This window comes from Uranotaenia lowii, chromosome 2 (assembly GCF_029784155.1).
Source record: "Uranotaenia lowii strain MFRU-FL chromosome 2, ASM2978415v1, whole genome shotgun sequence".
Taxonomy (NCBI): Eukaryota; Metazoa; Arthropoda; class Insecta; order Diptera; family Culicidae; genus Uranotaenia; species Uranotaenia lowii.
Window position 1 is genome coordinate 47,651,877 of NC_073692.1, and position 26,956 is coordinate 47,678,832.

Consider the following 26,956-nt stretch of genomic DNA (forward strand, 5'->3'; position numbering starts at 1 on the left):
GTCAAAATTGTCAAAATTGTCAAAATTGTCAAAATTGTCAAAATTGTCAAAATTGTCAAAATTGTCAAAATTGTCAAAATTGTCAAAATTGTCAAAATTGTCAAAATTGTCAAATTTTTTAAAATTGTCAAAATTGTCAAAATTGTCAAAATTGTCAAAATTGTCAAAATTGTGAAAATTGTCAAAATTGTCAAAATTGTCAAAATTGTCAAAATTGTCAAAATTGTCAAAATTGTCAAAATTGTCAAAATTGTCAAAATTGTCAAAATTGTCAAAATTGTCAAAATTGTCAAAATTGTCAAAATTGTCAAAATTGTCAAAATTGTCAAAATTGTCAAAATTGTCAAAATTGTCAAAATTGTCAAAATTGTCAAAATTGTCAAAATTGTCAAAATTGTCAAAATTGTCAAAATTGTCAAAATTGTCAAAATTGACAAAATTGACAAAATTGTCAAAATTGTCAAAATTGTCAAAATTGTCAAAATTGACAAAATTGTCAAAATTGTCAAAATTGTCAAAATTGTCAAAATTATCAAAATTGTCAAAATTGTCAAAATTGTCAAAATTGTCAAAATTGTCAAAATTGTCAAAATTGTCAAAATTGTCAAAATTGTCAAAATTGTCAAAATTGTCAAAATTGTCAAAATTGTCAAAATTGTCAAAATTGACAAAATTGTCAAAATTGTCAAAATTGTCAAAATTGTCAAAATTGTCAAAATTGTCAAAATTGTCAAAATTGTCAAAATTGTCAAAATTGTCAAAATTGTCAAAATTGTCAATATTGTCAAAATTGTCAAAATTGTCAAAATTGTCAAAATTGTCAAAATCGTCAAAATTGTCAAAATTGTCAAAATTGTCAAAATTGTCAAAATGGTGAAAATTGTCAAAATTGTCAAAATTGTCAAAATTGTCAAAATTGTCAAAATTGTCAAAATTGTCAAAATTGTCAAAATTGTCAAAATTGTCAAAATTGTCAAAATTGTCAAAATTGTCAAAATTGTCAAAATTGTCAAAATTGTCAAAATTGTCAAAATTGTCAAAATTGTCAAAATTGTCAAAATTGTCAAAATTGTCAAAATTGTCAAAATTGTCAATATTTTCAGAATTGTCAAAATTGTCAAAATTGTCAAAATTGTCAAAATTGTCAAAATTGTCAAAATTGTCAAAGTTGTCAAAATTGTCAAAATTGTCAAAATTGTCAAAATTGTCAAAATTGTCAAAATTGTCAAAATTGTCAAAATTGTCAAAATTGTCAAAATTGTCAAAATTGTCAAAATTGTCAAAATTGTCAAAATTGTCAAAATTGTCAAAATTGTCAAAATTGTCAAAATTGTCAAAATTGTCAAAATTGTCAAATTGTCAAAATTTTCAAAATTTTCAAAATTTTCAAAATTGTCAAAATTGTCAAAATTGTCAAAATTGTCAAAATTGTCAAAATTGTCAAAATTGTCAAAATTGTCAAAATTGTCAAAATTGTCAAAATTGTCAAAACTGTCAAAATTGTCAAAATTGTCAAAATTGTCAAAATTGTCAAAATTGTCAAAATTGTCAAAATTGTCAAAATTGTCAAAATTGTTAAAATTGTCAAAATTGTCAAAATTGTCAAAATTGTCAAAATTGTCAAAATTTTCAGAATTGTCAAAATTGTCAAAATTGTCAAAATTGTCAAAATTGTCAAAATTGTCAAAATTGTCAAAATTGTCAAAATTGTCAAAATTGTCAAAATTGTCAAAATTGTCAAAATTGTCAAAATTGTCAAAATTGTCAAAATTGTCAAAATAGTCAAAATTGTCAAAATTGTCAAAATTGTCAAAATTGTCAAAATTGTCAAAATTGTCAAAATTGTCAAAATTGTCAAAATTGTCAAAATTGTCAAAATTGTCAAAATTGTCAAAATTGTCAAAATTGTCAAAATTGTCAAAATTGTCAAAATTGTCAAAATTGTCAAAATTTTCAAAATTGTCAAAATTGTCAAAATTGTCAAAATTGTCAAAATTGTCAAAATTGTCAAAATTGTCAAAATTGTCAAAATTGTCAAAATTGTCAAAATTGTCAAAATTGTCAAAATTGTCAAAATTGTCAAAATTGTCAAAATTGTCAAAATTGTCAAAATTGTCAAAATTGTCAAAATTGTCAAAATTGTCAAAATTGTCAAAATTGTCAAAATTGTCAAAATTGTCAAAATTGTCAAAATTTTCAAAATTGTCAAAATTGTCAAAATTGTCAAAATTGTCAAAATTGTCAAAATTGTCAAAATTGTCAAAATTGTCAAAATTGTCAAAATTGTCAAAATTGTCAAAATTGTCAAAATTGTCAAAATTGTCAAAATTGTCAAAATTGTCAAAATTGTCAAAATTGTCAAAATTGTCAAAATTGTCAAAATTGTCAAAATTGTCAAAATTGTCAAAATTGTCAAAATTGTCAAAATTGTCAAAATTGTCAAAATTGTCAAAATTGTCAAAATTGTCAAAATTGTCAAAATTGTCAAAATTGTCAAAATTGTCAAAATTGTCAAAATTGTCAAAATTGTCAAAATTGTCAAAATTGTCAAAATTGTCAAAATTGTCAAAATTGTCAAAATTGTCAAAATTGTCAAAATTGTCAAAATTGTCAAAATTGTCAAAATTGTCAAAATTGTCAAAATTGTCAAAATTGTCAAAATTGTCAAAATTGTCAAAATTGTCAAAATTGTCAAAATTGTCAAAATTGTCAAAATTGTCAAAATTGTCAAAATTGTCAAAATTGTCAAAATTGTCAAAATTGTCAAAATTTTTAAAATTGTCAAAATTGTCAAAATTGTCAAAATTGTCAAAATTGTCAAAATTGTGAAAATAGTCAAAATTGTCAAAATTTTCAAAATTGTCAAAATTGTCAAAATTGTCAAAATTGTCAAAATTGTCAAAATTGTCAAAATTGTCAAAATTGTCAAAATTGTCAAAATTGTCAAAATTGTCAAAATTGTCAAAATTGTCAAAATTGTCAAAATTGTCAAAATTGTCAAAATTGTCAAAATTGTCAAAATTGTCAAAATTGTCAAAATTGTCAAAATTGTCAAAATTGTCAAAATTGTCAAAATTGTCAAAATTGTCAAAATTGTCAAAATTGTCAAAATAGTCAAAATTGTCAAAATTGTCAAAATTGTCAAAATTGTCAAAATTGTCAAAATTGTCAAAATTGTCAAAATTGTCAAAATTGTCAAAATTGTCAAAATTGTCAAAATTGTCAAAATTGTCAAAATTGTCAAAATTGTCAAAATTGTCAAAATTGTCAAAATTGTCATAATTGTCAAAAATGTCAAAATTGTCAAAATTGTCTAAAGTGTCAAAATTGTCAAAATTGTCAAAATTGTCAAAATTGTCAAAATTGTCAAAATTGTCAAAATTGTCAAAATTGTCAAAATTGTCAAAATTGTCAAAATTGTCAAAATTGTCAAAATTGTCAAAATTGTCAAAATTGTCAAAATTGTCAAAATTGTCAAAATTGTCAAAATTGTCAAAATTGTCAAAATTTTTAAAATTGTCAAAATTGTCAAAATTGTCAAAATTGTGAAAATAGTCAAAATTGTCAAAATTGTCATTGTTGTCAAAATTGGCAAAATTGTCAAAATTATCCTAATGTTTTTCTATGGGCTATAAAATAGGCTTTCAAACATTTAATTTATTTTATAAGTTTGGTAAAAATTTGATTAATACGACAGAAAAAATTCAAAACTCTAGAAGCAAGACAAACGGCTTAAATAACCTAAAAAACAAGTGTAAATTTCTCCGAAAGCAAGATTAACTACAACTTCCGGATCCAACGTACCTTGTAAATATTCCCAGTTGTCAACGTTTTTCCTTACAGCGTAACAATTAGGGGAGAGTGGGGTAACGTGGGCCATGGGGAAACGTGGGCCATTTCAAATATCTCAGCTGTGTGTTGAGATAAAAATCCCAATCCAACTGTCATCGTCGTCGTTTTGCGTACGCATGTTTTTCTATATGTTGTTGACTTATATACGCATCATATGCTTCTTTTATGAAACTAGACTAGAAAATTGTACTTACATAATTAAACAAGCACCCGCAAATTTGCATCCGTGCGAGACCTCAAGAACATAACAAAAATATGCTCATACGCTTATGATCTTGGTTTTGTCATGTTCTTTCACGTGGAAAAGGAATTTTTGATGAAACATAAATAGGTCACACAAACGCAACCAATTTCCAAATCATTGCTTGTGGGGAATCGTGGGCCATATTTTGTGGGGTATCTTGGGCCACCTATATTTTGGTGTTTTTTTACACGTTCAGAACTTAAAATACGTTATTACTATTTGTAAAGTTTACATATGCCAAATGAAGAATTTAGAAAATGTTTTGTCCATCTTTTCCAATGCGATAGAGACGAACAAAAATCCTATGTATGGAATTTTGCCGAAACGTTCGCGAGCCAGGTTTTAGGATCTATTCGATCATACACAACTCCATTTTTAGTTTCCTCATCTGAAATCGCTTTAAAATAACTAAATGAATTATGAAATTTCAGTTTTGGTTCAAATCAACAACTTTGCACGTTATCTAGTCGATTTGGAAAGGGTGGCCCACGATTCCCCACAGTTTTTCAAAATCCAAAAAATTTAACTTTTTTTTAAATAGTCAAAACTCGGGAAATTAATGAATTTTAAAAATTTAAAAAATGCCTAATGATACCTCAAAAATGTACAAAACCTTTCCATTTATTTTTTTCATTTTATCTTTTCTAATAAAGAAGTTATGAAACATAGAAAAAAAGTGGCCCATAATACCCCACTCTCCCCTACCCATTTCACCTGCCATTTCAGGTCACTGTACCGAAACGAAACAAAACGAACCTTTTTTGCGGGAAACAACTTCCGATTGATCAATTGCCCAAGAACCTGAGTTCTGGTTTTTTCTGTGTCCGTTTTTTTCTGGCAAGATGTGCCAAATCCCAACTGGCCCAATTCGCCGAAAGAGTTTTTTTTTTCAAATAAGCCTAGTGTTGAAAATAGATTTTCATCGGTTTTTACTACTCCTCAAACGACCCCCTTTTTTACTGGGTTAAGTTAGAGCTGTTTTTGTTTTCCTCTTCCAAGAGACATGTCCAATCAAAGAAGAGGACGAAACTCACTATTGCGACACAAAAAGTGACGCTAGTATCAATTACAAGCGCGTTTTCCGTCGCTTTTTCCTGCTGATGCTCCTACTGTCATCAGCTTAAGGAAGACACTGCTAGTGCTCAGTCAGGCTGCCAATCATCGTTATTATTTCGCCTCGTTTTTCTCTGAAGGGGGCAAAGCGTCGAAACGAAATAAAGCAGGGGTTTGGTTTTCTTTTTGTTTCAAAATGTCCCACCCCACTCACTGATCTAGTTATTGAGCAAAGGGTGGGCAAAGATTTGATGAATGTTTTCATCGTTTGCGTCAGTTTGCGTCAACCGAAACGAGCGACGCCATAACATAACTCCTACCGACCATCGTGGAAAGGGGCTGATTTGTCAATGAGAAGCAAAGAGGAAGTCCTCTCGAATGATTAAGGAAACTTCCTCCCACCCCAGAGGAAAAGAAAAAAAAAATACAGGAAAGGGGAAGGAAATGTTGGCCACACTGTCAAAGCGATTTTTCACGCCCGATCGGAAAAGGTGTGTAATTGGATTTTATGGATGAACGATGATGGGGACGAAATGGTCGGTCGGCTGGCCAAATGCTGTCCCTTGGCGGAAGGAAACGGAAAAAAAGGTCCCAAGTTGAAGGGGTCCAATAAATTGGAAAATATTTATTGCGCTCTCTGTGATTGTTTCGTCGAAATTGGGCTCTGGTTCCGGCGAAGTGATCGATTTATTCCCATTTATCACAAATTGATTGGCATTGATTTGACCACTCTAGATCAGCCCCCACTACTGGTCGGCATTCGACCCTTGGGGGAAACATTTGGCTGATAAATAATTCATTACGAGTGATGATTATTAGCAAATGAATGTTCAAGTTGGTGACACCGACAAACTGACATTATTAAGAATTGGATTATTTCCGCTAACATTCCTTGTTTTGTCATTGTTTATTTCTTCTATTAACTACACAAATTCTGCAATGGGTACAAGACAGTCGAAAATTATTTGAAAAAAATCCTCGCTCCTTTTTTGTTTTCTTTTTTTTGTCACTCTACAACCCAACTTTTAAATTAGGAAAAATAATCGTCGAAAAAAGCCCATATTTAACCCGGACTTATCCATTATATTAGCAATATTTAAACCAAAAACTCTAATAAAGTAACATAGTTTATGGTTTATGCGTCAAATTACAAATTTATTGGAGCTTGTTTCATCGAAACGAACCTGAAAACATTTTTGGGAATTGTTAAATTAAATTTGAAGGCCGCTGATGTGCCTCGATGAAGGGATTTTAAAGTAGAAATGTCCGGTTTCGCCCTACCCAGCTCAATTTTTCTCAAAATTTAAGGAATGGTTATCAAACATTTAGGATTTTTTTAATTGCCTATAACACGTCATTCGGTTCGGCCAAGTTTGGCGAATTCATAGAAGTAGTTTGATAAGTTTTTCATACAGAATGAGCTTTTTTTATATTCATTTCTCAAACTGGTTGACCGTGATTTTGAGGATAGCGTTCAAGTTTTCTAAGCCACAGGTCATGAGATGGAATCTCTGTCACGGCAGTACTCTTTCTGAGGGGTGGTGATGTTAGCATTATTTAAATCCTAGCCATCATATCCTTCAAAGGAGCACATCGCATGTAGAGTTAAGTAGGGGAGAGGCGGATTAAATGCGGTTGTTAAGGAAAGTAGTCATTTTCTTCCATAATCCAATAGATAGGAATCTGAAAACTATATGCACATGAGCGGACATCTGTTTTACATACGTTAGAGCAATTTTTCTGTTCAAATCTCTTACAGTTTTTGTGAAAATAATTGTAAAGTAAAAGTAGTCAAAATAGCTTAATTCCGAAACCGGCGGACTAAATGCGCATATTTATGTTTTTAGCTATATTTCATTTACACTTGCAATATTTTGATATTATTTAATTGAAAATGGCAGAAACTAGTATCAATTCCTGACAAAATTTTAGATATCACGGGTTCTTTTACATAAAACATAGTTAGGGATGCCATATGTCTATATTTCATGGTAATATTTTGTTCACATCGTAATTTCATTGGATCAGCATTAAACTCTTCTTTTTTGAGCGTAGATTTAATGTTTGAATGAAGAATAGTGAAAAAAAATAGACTTATCTATTTTTTCTTTATAGAGACAATCAACCTGCCTGATACGGGCATTCAGAACCTGTCTCGTTTTCCAATATCTCATCATTTACAACTTTGCTTAAAGCATCAGTTTGTTGAATTTTCGATTTCCAGATGAATAACATTATCATTTTTGTTCACAGAATCTGTACACACGATATTTAAAGTTCAATATATTTTAACATAACTGACAAAAATCTTGCATGAATTTTTGAATTTTTTGGCTTTATATAACAATTAAATTTTTTGGGACTCGGTAGGCCTTGCCTGAAAGTGACGGACGCCTTTTCGGAGAAGAAAATTTTCATTACAGCTCCGCGCAAATTTTCTCTTTTATTTTTGTAATATTTTAAATATAACTGTTTGAACCGCGTATCTGCGTTAAAATTGAACCACGGAAACAAGAAGTTTTGAATACACGCCTTCAAGAAATGGACCTTCAAGAATTGTGCCTTCAATGAATTTGGTCATTGGCGCATCTAAACCTCCGCTTTTTAGCTTCTGGATTGCGGTTATATTGATTCGATCGGCTAGAACGTGTGGTTGCATCTTTTACATGCTGACATGAAAAATCTGGCTTGTCAGGACGCGATGTAATGCTTGCTGGAATTGACTCCAGTTATCCTGCATTGGTGAGTCCGTTCCGATTTATTTTTATGAAATATTCAATTTTATAGACTTCACGTAGTAAGATAGCTTATTTTTGACGGTTGCATTCTACAAACCCGGTCGGACGCAACCTCATGTGTTCGACCCATCTGGGCTGGTTGTGGGTAGCAATGTGGCTTCTTCGTCACTTACTACAAACAGCCAGCAGATGCCGGGTAAAGAATCACACATGCAGTTTCATGCTGTCGATAAGAAACAATGCCCTAAGCTCACAATTTCACCATCTATTTGTTTCTTCTACCCAAAGCGCTCTAGCTTTGACCTTTCCACCTATCAATTTTCATATCTACCATAATTGCTCTCTAATTAGATTTTCAATTTGCCGATATGCCACAAACTTAGATAAGGACAAACCCTGAATTGAATTATCATTGTGTTCATGTTGCCTAGTCACAATTTAGGGTATTTCTTTAACTGTTTTTAAGGGGGAGGTAGGGTCTAACGGGTATAAAAAAAAACACAATTTTCACGATTTTTTCTAGAGCTATCGTTCAAACAAATGTATTCAAATTTTTTGCATTATACAAAGCATTGTTAAAAGAACATTTAGTAATTTTTTCGTAGAAAAATATTGAAAAAAGAGCCGGTGACGGAGCACTTTCGAGGATGCCTTTTAGAAAACAGGATTTGCGGTGGACACTGTATCTCAGCACAGAATCATCTGAGGTCAAAAAATCAGAGCAAAATATTTTTAATAGATGTTTTTCTGGACCCCGACGTTTTTATTTAACTTAAATTTTTTTTTATGAAATTTTTGTGGCTGTTTGAAGTCAAAACTACGATTTTTCACGAAAAAATCCGCCATTTTTCACCTGTAAAATTTTCCCAAAGTAAAAAAAAAAAAACAAAAACGTTGGGGTCTGATATTTTATATGCAGAAAAAATGTTCCAAATTTGAAAAGAATCGGATAAGTAGTTTTCAAATGAAGATGTCCACGGACTTTAAAAAAGTGCTTTCGAGAAAAACGCGTTTGAAATTTCTCCTCTTGCTTTCTTGCAGTATTAGATAGGAGGAGATAAAGGCCTATAATTTCTACAGTTTTGCTCCAATTGACTTGAAAATTTGACACAACATTCTTGAAATGTTTTACAATAAGAAAATAAATAAATAAAAAAATCGATTTTTTGAAAGTGTTAGACCCTACCCCCCCCTTAAGGCATTGCTGCTGTGAAGGCTTTTCAAGAATGAAAAGTGTATGAAAATTTATGATCGCACCATTTACCTAAATTGGTTCTGAAAATTCGAGTTTTTAGTTTAATAAATTCATCAACTGAACAATCAAAACGTTTTTCACGATAAAATAGTTTAGGAAAAGGCGTTGGAAGGATTAAGAAAACTTAAAAAGGTACTAGTAAGCTAGGAATTAACTTGTAGTAGTAAAGGAATATGATTGAATAATAATTTTGAGAATAGGATCAAAAACTAGATTGCACTAGTCAAAAGTGTTTCCTGATCATATCCTCCCACCCACTCTCCAAAACCAAATTAATTGCTAGGATACAGCGGTGACCTCGGTCCTAAAGCACAAATTTACTTCTTTCATCCTTTTCTCTATTTTTCCAATCTATCTATTGACTACTACGACGTGGCCGGCGCCTTTATTGATTATTAAAGAGAGAGCATCAGTTTTGGGCATTCTGAATGTGCTGTCAGTCCCAGACACGATTCATTTGACCTTTGAACAAAATTGGTGGCCTCGGTCAATCACGGAGTAGCAACCATTATTGGCGATGTGGAACTATTTCTACTGAGCCACGCCTGCGATCATGGGATTTGAAATGCATTTAATTCAATATCAATCATACCAACGAAAAGTATCAATGAAATTTATTAAAGCAATAAAATGAAATTTTAATTCTAATTTATTACAAAAAATAAATACAGCATTTCGGGTTCAATGATTAATGGTGGATGTGAGTAGTCAATCAAGCTAAGCTAAGCTAAGCTAATCTAAGCTTTATATAACAATTAAATTATTTCATGCCACGTGTCTAAAGCGTATTACCATCAAACTGCGTTGAATCTCTAGCCATATCGTCAATTGGCTGTATGCGCATATTACCCAATATGCGCATTTAGGAACACTACCCCCTAAACTAGATCTCTTCCAAAAAATATGAAGTTTCACTGACATCCTGGATGTGTGTGTGTGTGAGTGTTTGTTGTAAAAAAAACCGATTTAAAAGATTTTCATGCCAATAAAAGAATTTTTGGTTTAGAAAATACCGATTTGAATGTGGTTTTGGGAACACTGGATACATCATCGAAACCGATAGGCTCTCAGATGACTGCTTGCCAATCATTCTGTTGACGTCACCACCTGACTTTTATCTGATTCTCTAAAGGATGAAGTCCAGTTAAAGTTTTAAGTCCAGTAGCAAATATGGAACGATTCCATAGTTCGATTGAATGTCGCCTTCAAACATTCTCGTGTCGCGAATCGTAACAGTGGTGACGAAATATTGGTTTACCGACGTTTATTCGGTGATAATCGCGTTAGTTTTGCGCTCAGAAGGTGGACGAAGTTGAGGTTAGGATGGATGAATATTCCATGCATCACGAAAATTACGTGGAAATTCCGTGGTACCGGGCTTTCAACACACCTGAGCCTGGTCTACTCGTCATGAAGATCTCTTCGTCAGGGATGCAACTCGGCTGATGATGATCATCTGTCGTGCTCAGACGTTTCGATCTTACGAAGCAGCAATCGAAACGTCTGAGCTCGACAGATACACCCAGCTATATATTGCCAAAGACACCCAAAGATGTATTTTTTTCCGAAACAGTAACCTGGATGAATATTTGATTTGGCACTCTTCAATCTATCATAACGAGAAGAAACCAGTGTATCCAGGTATCCAAGAAGATGTCGGAAGACCAGTTAAAATGTCTCATGCTTGTGGCCTTAAGGCGGAAAACGACGCGGAAATGAGAACCAGGTTGCTCTCCAGAATCGAAGAGAGGAACGATATCAGGAACAAATTTCGATCGCGTGCCAACGGTTGCTCAACTTCAAATACGATGAGGCCATGATAGAAGATGCTCCATCATCAGCAGCAGTCCGAGCGATCAGGGGGAAAAAGGTTTGAGAAACGATTTCCGAAATCTTCATTCTCATCGCCGCGTTTCGGAAAAGAAAGTGGATCCAAACCAACATCTCCATGTTGGAACTGTGGCTCCTTGCTTTATGCTCGAGATTGCCATTTCACAATGCATGCACAGTAGACTAGTTCACTTTTCGGCTTTTTTCGCAGATCAAAGCCGACTCATATGGGTTGTTCCTCAGGCATTGTCAAGTATTTCTGCCAAATTTGAGATCTATTGAACTAGTTTCTGTTCTGCGCAATGAGTTTTTGTGAAAAGAGTCCATTTTTCTTGAAAATTTTCTTATAAGAGTTCTAGCAAGCCCATTTTAATACTAAACAATAATTTAAGGATGCATGGTGGTTGATATTATTAGCAATTTAATGGATCTGTTTAAGATAACCGTTCAAAACAAACCGAAAAAAATTGAAAAATCATAAACTATCAACTTGAACAGAAATATTATTTACAAGTTGGAAGTTAAAAATCTACAGTAAATTAGAAAAAAATATTTTTCCCAAAAGTTTTTCTTGTAAAGCTAGCTCTTTTGATTACCTTTCTTTTGATGTAATTATCATACAAATTGGATATATAGCGGTCAAGTTATTTACAGATGTTTGTAACAAATTTGAATTGATAAAATATTTTTCATTCAAGTTTTCTCCTCATCAACTTGTGCACAAGCAAAAATATTTTATTCAATCTAGTACCCCAAGACTGGGCCAGAAGTAAAAAAAAACGCGCGCTTTGATCAAGTTGTATGCAAGTTCTCTTGATGCCACGTTTTTCAGGTTGCATGAAGCTAAAACTTTAATAGGAACATAATATTGATTTAAAAACGGATGCATTAATATTTGAATAACTTTGCTCCTATTCTTGCGATAATTAAACTTTATACATCGAATGATTGATAATAAACATGGCTACATTAACAAGAAAAGATTTTGTGAAAAATATTTTTTTTTGGATTTACTGTAGATTTTAAACCTTCACCTTTTAAGTAAAATTTCTGTACAAGTTGGTAGTTTATGATTTTTTAAATTTTTTCGGTTTGTTTTGAACGATTATCTAAAACAGATCCATAAAACAGCTAATAATAGCAACCATGTATTCTAAATTATCATTTAATATCAACAGGGGCTTTCTAGAACTCTCATAAGAAAATTTTCAAGACAAATGGACTTTTTTGACAAAAACGTATTGCGCAGAACAGAAATTAGTTCAATAGATCTCAAATTTGGCAGAAATACTTGAAAATGCCTGAGGAACAACCCATATGAGTCCGGCTTTGATCTGCGAAAAAAGTCGAAAAGTGAACTAGTCTAATGCACAGTGCACCAACTGTTGGTCACAAAGATGGCTACCGTTCCAGTGCGAAGAAAGCCAAACGTTCTGATAAACGCGATAACTCTATTATGTGTTGTGAGCTTATTTGGTAGAATAATTCTCATGAATCATATTTTGACCAACAACAGGAAGCCTGCAAGTGAACGGCAGCTCATCGGGAAATCAAAATAACGCAGGACTATGGTTACAGCATCAACAGCTTCCGGAAAACCACTTCAGCTCCAATCAGAATTCTCCTGGTGACGATGTGACTGTAGTGCACTTCAGGGTATCTGGACGATGTCCTAGTTGGCGGAAAGACCGAAGCCGAACATGATCGGAACTTGCAAGATTTTCTGCAACGAGTCCAATAATTTGGGTTCACCATCAAGCTGGAAAATGCTCTTTCGGAAATCCCAAATTAAGTATCTGAGATATCTCATCGATCAACATGTTATCTACTCTACTGAAAGAAGGCAAGAAATTCATCTGGTCCAAGGAATTTCTTTTACAAGATGGAAATTCGACTTAAAATCATGACAGCCGGTCGTTTGCTTTCGTGAGTGGGTTTATCCCACTAAAACCACTTTGGGCTTTGTATGCCAGATGTGCATCTTGGTTTCACCTCATTAAACTACATCAAGGGGTAGACTGTGCCCATGCACTTATACATCTCACCCATTTCCTTTTCCTCTTTCTCATTCTTTCTCCTTTATAATTTTTCTCCTTTTTCCTCCTTCTCCTATTCCTTTTCCTCCATTTCCTCTTTCGCCAACTTCAGAATGGTACAGAAGCCCCCAAACGTGTTCAAAGTAACTCGCGCCCGTCACAGCATCCAATCACGTAGGATTTCTAACCTCAAAGGCAAGGCCGATTGAGAAACTACCAAGTTAAAATCCCGTCACGACTACCTCGGATGGTATATCTGCTCCCTTTTGCTACAGGAAAGATCGTAGCTGAGTACGTGAGACCTTTTAAGTCTTACCACACGTATAAGTCCAGATTAGGGTTATACCGCGACCTAAGATCGCGTTGCTTTTGAATTGTGGTGTCATACGGGGCAAAAGACTTTCCATTAGTTTGCCAAGTTTGGTTGACTATCTTGCTCTCTCCGTTCATCATCTTTTATGATACGCTTTAGTTCGCGCAACATTTGTGAGAATCTGTCGACTATAGCACGCCGCGACTGTTCGTCGTGACACATTTCACTCACAACATTTTCAGCGTTCAAATTTTGAAGTTGTTGACGCCTTGAAACTAACTTGGGTCTGGAAAAGAGAGCATGTTCTGCCGAATCATCCGTACGCTTATCTGCTAACATATACAACAACGCACAACGCATCAGCTCCAAACAACTTGTCACAAGCCGAGGTTTTGTTTGGAATCTAAATTTGAACCAATTTAGATCTGTTACTGTTACTTCCATCATCTAAAACGGCAACAACCAGCAACATCTACGACGGTAAAGAAATTTCGTTCGAGCCTAAAAGTGTAGCCTACGTGCAAGTACATACAAGCAAGGAGTTCGTGAAGATGGGCACCGGGCATTGCCATGGAGAGCATAGGTCGCGTTATGTACAATGTGTGGGTGAAAGATGAAAAGATGGTATACGCTCATATTTCCAAGATGCGACAAAGATCAGATAGCGGAAATCCCCTCAGCTAGCTAGTAGTTACGACTTGGAACTGTCTTACCTACTAGCTTCTATTATGGTTCAGTTACTGAGACTAACCGGCGTATTCGTTTATACTCCTTAGAGTTCACAATCTTTTTAAACTTTGTAGAGATATTTTACATTCTTTTAAACTCATTGAAGTTTACAATTTTTCGAGACATTGCTACATTTCGTGGTATTATTGTTCATTTTACGTACGAAGACTTACAAAATTTTCTTAACCTAGATTTTGGGTGGCGGGAATCGATCCCTGAATGTCTTGCTTATAAGCCAAAACGTTCGTCATTAGGCTAAACGACTCCCTCCTCCTTCTTTCCTCCGACACAGCACCGATTGACTCTACATTCATCAGCACTGAACGACTCACTGTAAACAAAAAGTTAAAATCAAACCAAATCAGCTGTTTTTAGACAGCAAACAACTGCATGTGTGTTAATGTAATAGAAACCGATAGAAACGTATCCTGCTGTCGAGCGTGATCGTTATAGACTAATTGAGTGAACAGTCATTTAACAATTGAAATCGATGAAAACCAGTTCTATCGTATATTGAACAGGCCTAATGTTTCATTGCCTCCTGCCTTGTACTCAAACTTGTTTTTGTATTGTTTCCAATTGGAACACATTTCTTGAACATTTTGGGTACAACCAGGAGATTCGAACCTCGACCTTCAGGGTAAGAGGCACGCACGATAACACGAAACCATACCCGATGCATGAGATGAGTGCTTCAAAGTTCCAATGTATGTTTTCGAAGCAGGCAAACTTAGGTAGGAAAAACAAAGGTTTGTATCAGAAGGAGTTATTTTTTTCTTTTTCGAACGACAAAAACGAAGATTTTGACATTAAAGCTGTAACGGAATAAGATTTTTAAATCTCGTGAAACAATTTTGATTTGTTCTCCTGATCGGGTAGTCTGTTGTCTTCAGGAATGGTCGGAACATTTCAAGATATATACGACTTATCAATTTAGGCTCAAGAATGTCTACTAAAACAGCAAAATAAGTTGCGTAACTATCCTAAGTTTGTGAAACTGGGGATTTTATAGTTCTTGTTCATTTGATAGGTTATAATACAGATTGCAAAAAAAATTGCAAGGGAAATCTTGTAATCTGTTTTATTCTGCTTCTACGAAAATGCATTTATCGCTATGAGAAGGTAGATATAAATTTCCCTGTTAACTTTCTGATGTGAATTTTGCATTATTTATTTGTTATGATTCTTCTTTAAATAATAAGAACTTGAACTTCGGATGAAAAAATTCTTTAAAAAAAATGTATACAATCGACAGAATGAAAGCGCAAACGTTACACTCTAAATGTAAAGGAAACCAGCCCCCAAAAGCCGTAAAAAGCAGTTCACACAGACAGAATAGACGCGAGCAAACGAAAAGGGAGAAATAAAGACCCCAAACATTCGCCAGCCCTTTGAGGAAACTTTTCCACCGGCCACATTTTACAACAGCAGCTAGCAAGCGTCCAGATAGGCGCTTCTTCTACAGAACAACAAAGCGGGCAAAATTATTTGAAACTTACAGCCATGTGGCAGAAATGAATTCCAATGGGGCCTCGGACTCGAATTTTGGGTGGCAACGGAAAAAAAACTCAAACAAAATATACAAACCATAAACATAGCCATGTACAGGAACTCGGCAAATGGTGGGATTTCCTTCCTTTCTTCTTCGAGTTCTGGCGGCAGAACCGCAAACGACCGAGAAGTTGGTGGCCAAAAATGTCAGGATTTTAAAAGGGAGGCTGCTGCTGCATCTGCTTCCTGCTTCATCCCCCCCCCGACTCCAACGCTTCAATCGCAAGACCTCTTGCCCTAGCTCCTTAGCCCCGGCAGCGGCAATGGCATTGTGCGGTTTTTGAGGTATTTCGTGTGTTGTTTTTTTCCTGCTTTTGGATTGCAACCTCGGCAGAATAAATTTTGTTTCCCATCGGCGCCGCGGTTTTCCAGCTTCTCTGTTGCTTTCCTTCACACTGCACCCACTCCAGGTTTGACTGAAATCCTCCGGATCCCTTAATGGGCTTGGGAAGTGGGTCGAAATGTTTATTTTTCTGCTGCTACAGCCACCTACAACTTTTGGGGCTTGGACACAAGCAGCTAGACAGAGCCCACATGTGTTGAATTTAGTTGCTACTATACCAGCTCAGAATTTGGTCGATGGCCGATTTCAGAAATAGCACCCTGCCGATCAAAAGTTAGCAATGGGTCTGAGGGAAAGCTTACAGGCAAAGGGGCTCGATCTGATTGTCGGAAATATGTCTGGTTGCTTTATTTGCTGCTCACAATCAATAAAGATCAAGATATAACCTTTTCGTGGGATGAATAGCAAAATTTCCTGGGACAGATTGTTTGTTTAGTAGTTTGAATTTTTAAGCTGTTATAAAATTCTCACTACAAATTGAAACATGTTAAAATACAAAAAATAAAAGAATTCACTTTAAATTATAAAACAAAATGACAAAAATGACAAAAATGACAAAAATGACAAAAATGACAAAAATGACAAAAATGACAAAAATGACAAAAATGACAAAAATGACAAAAATGACAAAAATGACAAAAATGACAAAAATGACAAAAATGACAAAAATGACAAAAATGACAAAAATGACAAAAATGACAAAAATGACAAAAATGACAAAAATGACAAAAATGACAAAAATGACAAAAATGACAAAAATGACAAAAATGACAAAAATGACAAAAATGACAAAAATGACAAAAATGACAAAAATGACAAAAAATGACAAAAATGACAAAAATGACAAAAATGACAAAAATGACAAAAATGACAAAAATGACAAAAATGACAAAAATGACAAAAATTACAAAAATTACAAAAATTACAAAAATGACAAAAATGACAAAAATGACAAAAATGACAAAAATGACAAAAATGACAAAAATGACAAAAATGACAAAAATGACAAAAATGACAAAAATGACAAAAATGACAAAAATGACAAAAATGACAAAAATGACAAAAATGACAAAAATGACAAAAATGACAAAAATGACAAAATTGACAAAAATGACAAAAAATGACAAAAATGACAAAAATGACAAAAATGACAAAAATGACAAAAATGACAAAAATGACAAAAATGACAAAAATGACAAAAATGACAAAAATGACAAAAATGACAAAAATTACAAAAATTACAAAAATTACAAAAATGACAAAAATGACAAAAATGACAAAAATGACAAAAATGACAAAAATGACAAAAATGACAAAAATGACAAAAATGACAAAAATGACAAAAATGACAAAAATGACAAAAATGACAAAAATGACAAAAATGACAAAAATGACAAAAATGACAAAAATGACAAAAATGACAAAAATGACAAAAATGACAAAAATGACAAAAATGACAAAAATGACAAAAATGACAAAAATGACAAAAATGACAAAAATGACAAAAATGACAAAAATGACAAAAATGACAAAAATGACAAAAATGACAAAAATGACAAAAATGACAAAAATGACAAAAATGACAAAAATGACAAAAATGACAAAAATGACAAAAATGACAAAAATGACAAAAATGACAAAAATGACAAAAATGACAAAAATGACAAAAATGACAAAAATGACAAAAATGACAAAAATGACAAAAATGACAAAAATGACAAAAATGACAAAAATGACAGAAATGACAAAAATGACAAAAATGACAAAAATGACAAAAATGACAAAAATGACAAAAATGACAAAAATGACAAAAATGACAAAAATGACAAAAATGACAAAAATGACAAAAATGACAAAAATGACAAAAATGACAAAAATGACAAAAATGACAAAAATGACAAAAATGACAAAAATTACAAAAATTACAAAAATGACAAAAATGACAAAAATGACAAAAATGACAAAAATGACAAAAATGACAAAAATGACAAAAATGACAAAAATGACAAAAATGACAAAAATGACAAAAATGACAAAAATGACAAAAATGACAAAAATGACAAAAATGACAAAAATGACAAAAATGACAAAAATGACAAAAATGACAAAAATGACAAAAATGACAAAAATGACAAAAATGACAAAAATGACAAAAATGACAAAAATGACAAAAATGACAAAAATGACAAAAATGACAAAAATGACAAAAATGACAAAAATGACAAAAATGACAAAAATGACAAAAATGACAAAAATGACAAAAATGACAAAAATGACAAAAATGACAAAAATGACAAAAATGACAAAAATGACAAAAATGACAAAAATGACAAAAATGACAAAAATGACAAAAATTACAAAAATGACAAAAATGACAAAAATGACAAAAATGACAAAAATGACAAAAATGACAAAAATGACAAAAATGACAAAATGAGTTTTTATAATCATATGGACAAAGTTAATAATATTGACAAAACTACCGTCCTTTGTATCATTTTGAAATGAAAAACTATATCATGATTTGAAAAGTGAATTTTTTATTCAGAAAAAATATATATTTTGAATTTGAGAATTTTTGTTTCCAATACACATACATCATTATTGGATTTAATTTGATTTAAAAAAAAATTTATTTCATGAGAGCCTTGGGTGGCAGTCAAAGTTAATATTCGTTGTTATATTCAAATTCTTTCAGTTATCAAAATAAAAGATTGAAAAAGATCATGGTTGAAATTTGAAAAAAAATAACTTCAACATTTAAAATACATCAAGTTCATTTTATCATCACAGGCTAAGTTCAGGTTAATAAATAGGTGGCGATTAAAATTACCAAATTCCAAACAGATAAAACTGATAAATGCTTCTTAAAAAATTTCATCTCGTTCATTTTCAATATTTTTATGCAATTGATCTAACTTTCTATTCTATTTTTTTTTTTTTTTGAATAAAATTCGGTGACTCAACTCTTCATAAATTTAAACATAACATAAAGATGAAAACGATCAGATTTAAGATTTAAGAAAAAAAATTTCTACAAAAACGTTTTAGCTTTACAACCCTTTTTATGGAATTTAATTGATAACTCAAGAGATAGTATTTTTATGCCCTTTTTAGATTTTTGCGTCCTAGACTCGAACTTTTTTTTCCAAATTTTGTCTGTCATACCTCTTCTTGATGATTTGATGATTATAAGTTTTAATATGAATCAGCTTAGAGTGAAATCAATCATTGATAACTGATTAACTCACAAATCTACATGCAAGAAAAAAACTGATTTTGAATTTGTTCACAATACTTCATTCAATTAAGGAATATAATTTTGATGATAATGATGATGACGATGAATGATTTAATAAAGTTAAATTTTACAGTTTCAGAATATTTTGAGTAAATATTTCTGACATTATTAAAGAAAACGAAAAAAAAAGTTTTATTTCATTTAACAAATTGGATGAAGTCCAAAAAACGAATGGATTTTTGCTTTTGAAATATCTTTAATTCAATTGAATTAATACTTCTTTGAAAATTTGATAAAATTCTATTATTTTATTTTTCTCAGAAGTCAAAACTACTTGCGGTCTTGGAGAAAGGTGATAGAAGCCATTTTTTTAATTGTTTTATTTAATATTCAAAAGTTAAATTAGAAAAGTGCAAATTTAGTTCAAATAATTTTGACCTATTTCCAAAAGTTCCAGGGCATCAAAATCAATCAGAATTAGCTCTTTATTTTTTATCTCAGAAAAATGTGAATAACGGTCTTTGCTTTCTTGAAAATATTTCATACCAGCTGTTAATGCACAATTCATAGAACCACCTTAATAATCATCCATTCCACCCATCTCAATTGCATACTAGGAGATTTAGTATGTACATCTCTTATCAGAGAGTACCTAGAGTGAAAAAGGCCTTTCCGAACACTACCTCTACTCAAGCTAGGTTCTATTGTACTAGAAGCAGCAGAATAAAGATAGTGTCCAATAAACCGCAGTCGAATACACAACTCTCAACAATAAAGCGCGTGTAGTAATTTTACCCAACCAATAAAGTATGATAATTTCAAGGGAACTATTGTGTGTTAATCTAAAGTTCGTTGACCTTTCGAAGGTGATAGTATCACGCGCGTTTGTGAAGTTTTTTGTTAACTCGGCTGGACCACGGCACCCCGGACGTTCACAGGTGCGTGAACATTTTTGGTCCTTGGAAGCCGGATTCGTGTCGGGTCGCGGTATTAAAACGTGGACATTGTGAGGCTTTGTTGGCCTATTGTGTCAGAAACAAAGACCGTTGTACGCGGGTCAACTTGGCGTCTAGTGTTCGCCATTTTCTACGCTGGAGTTATCACAATCTTCATCGAGTTGCTGATCATCGAAACGTGTTTCATCTCCTGGGAATATCAAGCAATATTCCTAGCCTGGATTTTCTACGGTTACGAGAGGGAACGGATTTAGCGAGGAAAAGTCCTGGACAAAACGATCGAGCCTTGAAAAAGTATTGGATCAAAATCGGATCGAGTTGCGGATTGTATTATGTTCCCCACAAAGGGCAAAAAAGTGTATATTGCATGGTAAGGGATCTGTGGCTGCTTCATTGCATGCGGAGAGCCACCAGATTAGCGTGGGTGAAAATTGGTAAGAATTTTCAAATAAATGAAAACTGCATGCGAAGCTCATTCATTGATTTTTCGACAACTTTTTTGCTAAGTCCCTCTGGTATCAATGGTCATTCATATTTTCGGTCTTAGAATTCGCTGGCTCTCTCTACCATCAGTTGTTTGTTCGCTTGTTGAAATCCCCTCGCTGCTGTCAATCTGGGTGGTTAGTCAACGGTCGTGTCACGTCGCGGAATCGTTGAGATGAAACGGTAAAAGTGGTAAAAATTAAAAGTGAAATTGATCGAAAAAGTGCATCATAATTATAAATTGCTGAAAGTGATTAAAAGTGAACAGTGCAAACGAACTTGTGTTTTGTAATTTCCCTTAATATTGATCGAACTTCTGAATTAAGTGAATACATTGTGATTAACTTTGGACATAGATCATTGATTATTAACTATGTCGCTTCGTGAACTATCAGCCAAAGAGCGAAGGGCTCTAAAAACAATTGATTCAGTGCTGTGCTTTGTGGACCAACATTCAGACATCGATCATCAACAAGTTGAAGTTCGTTTGCAGCTGTTAGAAAGTGCATACAGTGAGTTTGTACAAATGCGATTGCAGATAGAACTGCTGCTCGAGGATGAGGACGTGAAGGAAGTGGTCGACGAAGATGCATCGGACACTGAACGTCTCGTCAGTTTGGGCGCAGCAGCACAAAGAAGGGAGGAAGAAAGTGATGCGATTTTTTCCAAAGCCGAACTGAAGTACTGCCAGGCCAAATCAGCGTTATTGAAATTTTTGCATGCAGACATCCAGCACTCCAACACACAACCATCTCACCCAACTGCATCCGCTGTGGAATCGAGGGTGAAACTTCCCGAAATACGGTTGCCAACCTTTTCTGGACGATTAGAGGAGTGGATCCCATTCAGAGATGCTTTCAAAAGTCTCATTCATCAAAGTGATAAGCTCTCTGAAAGGGATAAATTCACCTATTTGAGGGCCTCGCTTTCAGGTGAAGCCCTTCAAGAAATTGGATCGATTGCGCTATCTGGTAGTAATTATGACGTCGCCTGGAATGTTCTCGAGGATCGCTACCAAAATCACAAGCTCATAGTTAAGGCACACCTGGATTATTTATTTGCGATTGAGCGAATGAAAAGAGAAAATTTCGAGTGCTTGAACCAATTGATATCGGATTTCGAGAAACACCTCCAAATGCTCGCTAAAATTGGAGAGGATATCGGTGGTTGGAGCACCATTCTGGTGCATATGGTTTGTTGCAGATTAGATCCAATAACGTTGAAGCTTTGGGAAACCAATCATAACTCCAAAGAAGTCCCCTGTTATGAAAATTTGATTATGTTTCTCAAAAATCACTGTTCCGTCCTACAATCCCTTTCATCATCGTCATCTTCTGCACAGTCAGAGAACAGGAAGCCACGATTCGGGGTGAATCACGCCGCAACTTCAGGTCGATGTAGTTTTTGCGCCGAATTTTTCCACTCGGCCTTTGTCTGCCGGAAGTTTCAGAAGATGACGGTTGCCCAAAGATATGAAGCGGTAAAAAAGATTGGTTTGTGCATGAATTGCTTAGCAGCTAGTCATCTAGCACGAAATTGTACCCGAGGATTCTGCCGCCAATGTGGGAGGAGACATCACACGCTGCTGCATTCATCGAAGGAAACAAACAGTGTAAAACCGAAACCCTCCGATGCGTCGGTGACAGCGATCAACCGTAACCACCCCGATAATCGATCAACACCTCAACAACAACAACCTTTACCCAGGCAACAACAACAACAGACCCAAATAGTTATAGACCCAAGACCTCCTACCACATCAACTGCATTACCAATTGTCAATGAAACTTCGCACAGTACTCACCCACTGCATGCCACAGATCCTAACCCACAACCACTTACCATTGCACTCCCCTTACACTCCACCCACCAAATTCTTCTATCAACTGCCTTGGTTAAAGTTTCCGATTCGACAGGCCGAAGCGTTCTAGCTAGAGCACTGTTGGATTCCTGCTCCCAAAATTGCTTTGTCACGTCCAAACTTTGTCGTCAACTCCGCTTGAAAGAATTCTCCGAAATTTTGAATCTGCATGGCATTGGAGGCACCTCAGGCTGTTCCAGAAAGGCTGTCCGTGCAAAGGTTGCACCTCGTATTGATCGGATTTCTAGCTTTTTGGAAGAGATTCACTTCAACGTTTTACCAAGTTTGACGGTGCAGTTGCCGTCTCAAAGTTTCTCCATTGGCGATTGGACTTTTCCAAGGCACATGACCCTAGCAGATCCTGAATTCCATGAAAGAGGGGAAATTGATATGTTGATTGGTGCAGAGTATTATCTCGACTTGCTGCGAACCGGTCAACATAAGGTCAGCGAAGATGGACCTACTATGCAGGAGACTGTATTCGGATGGATTTTGGCTGGACGCATTCCGGAATCGAAAGGCTCATCTACTGATTCAGGCGTTCAGCTATGTACGATATCAGAACTTCATGAACAGGTCACCAAGTTCTGGGAATTAGAGACATGTCATGAGAAGAGCACCAACTCCGTGGAAGAATCGTTGTGCGAGGAGCTTTTTAAGCAAACAACTAGTCGAGATGAAACTGGCAGATTTGTAGTATCGCTGCCCAAGAAGGATTTTGTTCTCAGAAAGCTCGGTGACTCCAGAGCCAATGCCGAAAAACGCTTTTACGGATTGGAGAAGCGTTTCGTGAACAATCCATCGATCAAGGAGATGTACCTGAAGTTCATCCAAGAATACCAGGATATGGGTCATATGAAGCTGGTTCCAGATTCCGAAGAAGTGCTGCGTTACTTCTTACCCCATCATCATGTCTTGAAGCCAGAAAGTACGACGACTAAATTAAGGGTCGTCTTTGACGCGTCCTGTCCGACAACATCAGGAGTTTCACTCAACGATGGCCTCATGGTTGGGCCAATAGTTCAGGACGATTTGATCACCATTGTCACCCGATTTCGTCTACACAAATTTGCAATTGTTGCGGATATTGCAAAAATGTACCGCATGATCAATCTTGCGGAATCCGATCAACGATACCAGTGTATTTTGTGGCGAAATGATTCGTCGGAACCGCTCAGGACCTACAAACTTACAACCGTTACTTACGGAACAGCGAGCGCACCGTTCCTGGCCACTAGGTGCTTACAGAAGCTATCAGAAGATGGAGAGCAGAGTCATCCTTTGGCTGCAAAAATTCTCAGGAAGGATTTTTACATGGATGACGCATTGATCGGTATTGATACCCCCGAAGAAGGAAAACAGGCAGTGAAGGAGCTTAATGACCTCTTATGTTCCGTTGGATTTGTCCTGTGCAAATACAATTCGAATTGCGAGGAAATTTTAGCAGACATTCCAGCAGATCTTCTTAGTGACAGAACTGCGTTGGAGTTAGATTCTTTCTCTACCGTAACTACCCTTGGTCTTATTTGGGAACCCAGCACCGATTTGTTTCATTTCCGTATACCAACCTGGAGCTCTTCATCCCGTATTACGAAACGTATTGTGCTTTCTGACGCCTCCAAGTTGTTCGATCCTCTCGGCCTTGTCGGACCTGTGATAGTACAGGCCAAAATGTTTATCCAAAGTTTGTGGCAACTGAAATGTGGCTGGGACGATCCCCTGACAGACGAAATGCAGCTGTTTTGGACGGAATTCCGCAGAAACCTTTCTTCTCTTGACACCCTTTCGATCCCTAGATGGGTGGGATTTTCTCCAAGTAACGACGTTGAACTGCATGGTTTTTGCGATGCTTCTGAGAAGGCGTACGGCGCATGCATTTATCTGCGATGCACTCACGAAGATGGATCAGTTTCTGTTAAGCTGTTGATTTCGAAGTCACGCGTAGCTCCTCTCGAAGATTTGACGAGAAAGAAACGGAAACAATCAATCCCTAGGCAAGAACTTTCGTCGGCACTCCTCCTCAGCCATCTCTACGAAAAATTCTGCAAAAGTACGGCCATGGACGTCAAAAGCTTTTTCTGGACTGACTCTACAATCGTCAAATGTTGGCTAGCATCAGTTCCGTCAAGATGGCAAGCATTCGTGGCGAATAGAGTCTCCGAAATCCAACATCTGACCAAGAAAGGAGTATGGAATCACATTCCGGGTACGGAAAATCCTGCAGATATAATATCTCGAGGAATGACACCTGTTCAACTGCAATACCAAATGTTGTGGTTTGAAGGCCCCATTTGGTTGAAGCAAAATCGAAGCACCTGGCCAGTTGAGGCAGAGTTTTCGCCCGATCAATTCGACAAAGATACGTTGGAGGAAAAATCGTCTGTGGTGTTGCCCATTGAAGTTACTGCTCCGAACGAAATATTTTCTCGACTTTCCACCTTTACGCAAACGGTCCGTTTGGTAGCATGGATGCAACGATATTGTCACAACGCTAAAAAGCAGAATACGAGAAAAATCGGTAACATTTCCTTTGAAGAATTCCTGGAGGCTACAAAAGTTTTGGTCAAATTGTCTCAAGCTGAAAGTTTTGGCCAAGAACTCAAGGATCTGTCTCATTCCCAAGAAGTGAGAAGCACCTCCAGAATTGCCAGTTTGAATCCTCATTTAGTCGATGGAATAATACGGGTCGGTGGCCGGTTAGCTAACGCACCAGTTTCTGAAAATCGCAAGCATCCCATCATCCTCGATCACCATCATCCCCTTTCGGTCATGATCGTCCAGCACTACCACGAGTTCCTGTATCACGCTGGACAACAACTCCTGATTGCCAGTGTCCGCGGGAAGTATTGGGTTACAAGTCTTCGTGGGTTAGCCCGAAAAACCATCCATAGTTGCGTTCAGTGCTTCCGAGTCAAGCCTAAGGTGATGGAACAACTGATGGCAGATTTGCCACCCGATCGAGTGAACCCTGCACCTCCGTTTCAGAAAGTGGGCGTAGACTATTGTGGCCCTTTCTTGATCACCTATCCTCATCGTCGAAGTTCCCCCATGAAATGCTTTGTGTCGGTTTTTGTGTGCCTCGTTTGCAAAGCTGTCCATCTGGAGCTGGTCGCGGATCTTACCACTGGAGCGTTTCTTGGAGCCTTGAAAAGGTTCATCGGTCGACGTGGTAAACCAATCCTGATTATGAGCGACAACGGAAGGAATTTTGTCGGAGCCAGACGTGAAATAGCAGAACTTCAACGACTACTCCGAAGCCAACAATTTCAAACCGGAGTGATATTCGAAACCTGCAAGGAAGGGATCAATTTCAAATTCATTCCCGCTCGATCTCCCAACTTTGGTGGGCTCTGGGAGGCCGCGGTGAAATCTTTCAAGACTGCTTTTAAACGAACTGTTGCCTTGAAAGTGCTTCAGTACGACGAAATGACCACTACGCTAGCTCAGATAGAAGCAGTATTAAATTCACGTCCCCTCACCCCGTTGAGCGATGACCCAGATGATTTTGAAGCTCTCACCCCTGGCCACTTCTTAATTCAACGTGCATTAACTGCCCTCGATGAACCTGATCTAACTGATACGCCAGAAAACCAGCTCACCATGTGGCAAAGGGCCACAAAATATGCTCAGGTTATATGGAAGAAGTGGTCGAAATTGTACTTGTCCGACCTCCACAACAGAACGAGATGGACTCGAAAGCGAAACAACATCTCGGTGGGCAGCATGGTGCTGCTGATGGACGAGAGGTTACCGTCATTGAAGTGGCCCCTAGCGCGTGTCACTGAGGTTTTCCATGGGTCCGATGGCAACATTCGAGTGGTCAACGTACGGACGCAGGACGGGACCTACGGAAGGTCAATATCAAAGATCTGCGTTTTACCGATTCTGGACAACTTCCAGAAAGCCGATGGGGAAAACTAAACTCCCCCAACGAAGGTGCAACCGCACCTGCGGGAGTCTCTGGGCTCCCGCGTTCCAGTTAAGTATTTTTTTTGTAATGAACTTCCAAAAAGTAAGAAGAATGTTTATCCTCCAGCATTGATCGTCGTCGAGGCCCGGCGTGGCCGGGTCAGCGTCCCAGAAGGTCCACCATCTGCTCTACTCTGAACATCCCCTACAAGGCTTTCCCTTCGGTGAAAGAATACGCATGAAGATGTCTTGGAATGTGCATGTCGTCTAGTCGTGTCTGTCAAATTTACCAACAACTTGCAACGTTTCTCCATTAGCCGTTTGAGCAAATTAATTGGTTTTTTTTGAGGAATTGAAGCAGCTTGATATCAGCCGAATGATGCCCAGCAGGGAGGAACGATCGACCTCCATGCACGACTGAAGCAGTTTCCTGGCATGGCCAGCTTGGGAACCACTTCATTTCAAACTACTTGGCAAATTGAAGACGGTCGAGCTCACCGTGTCCATCAAGCAGTCAACCCCCACTGAAATCCTGTTGCAGCCAGAAGGACGGCGTGATCGC

At 35.9% G+C, this 26,956-nt stretch overlaps 1 protein-coding gene across 1 annotated transcript; it reads left to right on the plus strand.

Moving 5' to 3' along the window:
• The first annotated feature begins 20,997 nt into the window (after positions 1 to 20,997).
• On the plus strand, positions 20,998 to 26,406 carry LOC129741357 (uncharacterized). The gene has a single exon (XM_055733081.1). The coding sequence runs from the start codon at positions 20,998 to 21,000 to the stop codon at positions 26,404 to 26,406; it is 5,409 nt and encodes a 1,802-aa protein (XP_055589056.1).
• Positions 26,407 to 26,956: the final 550 nt, after the last annotated feature.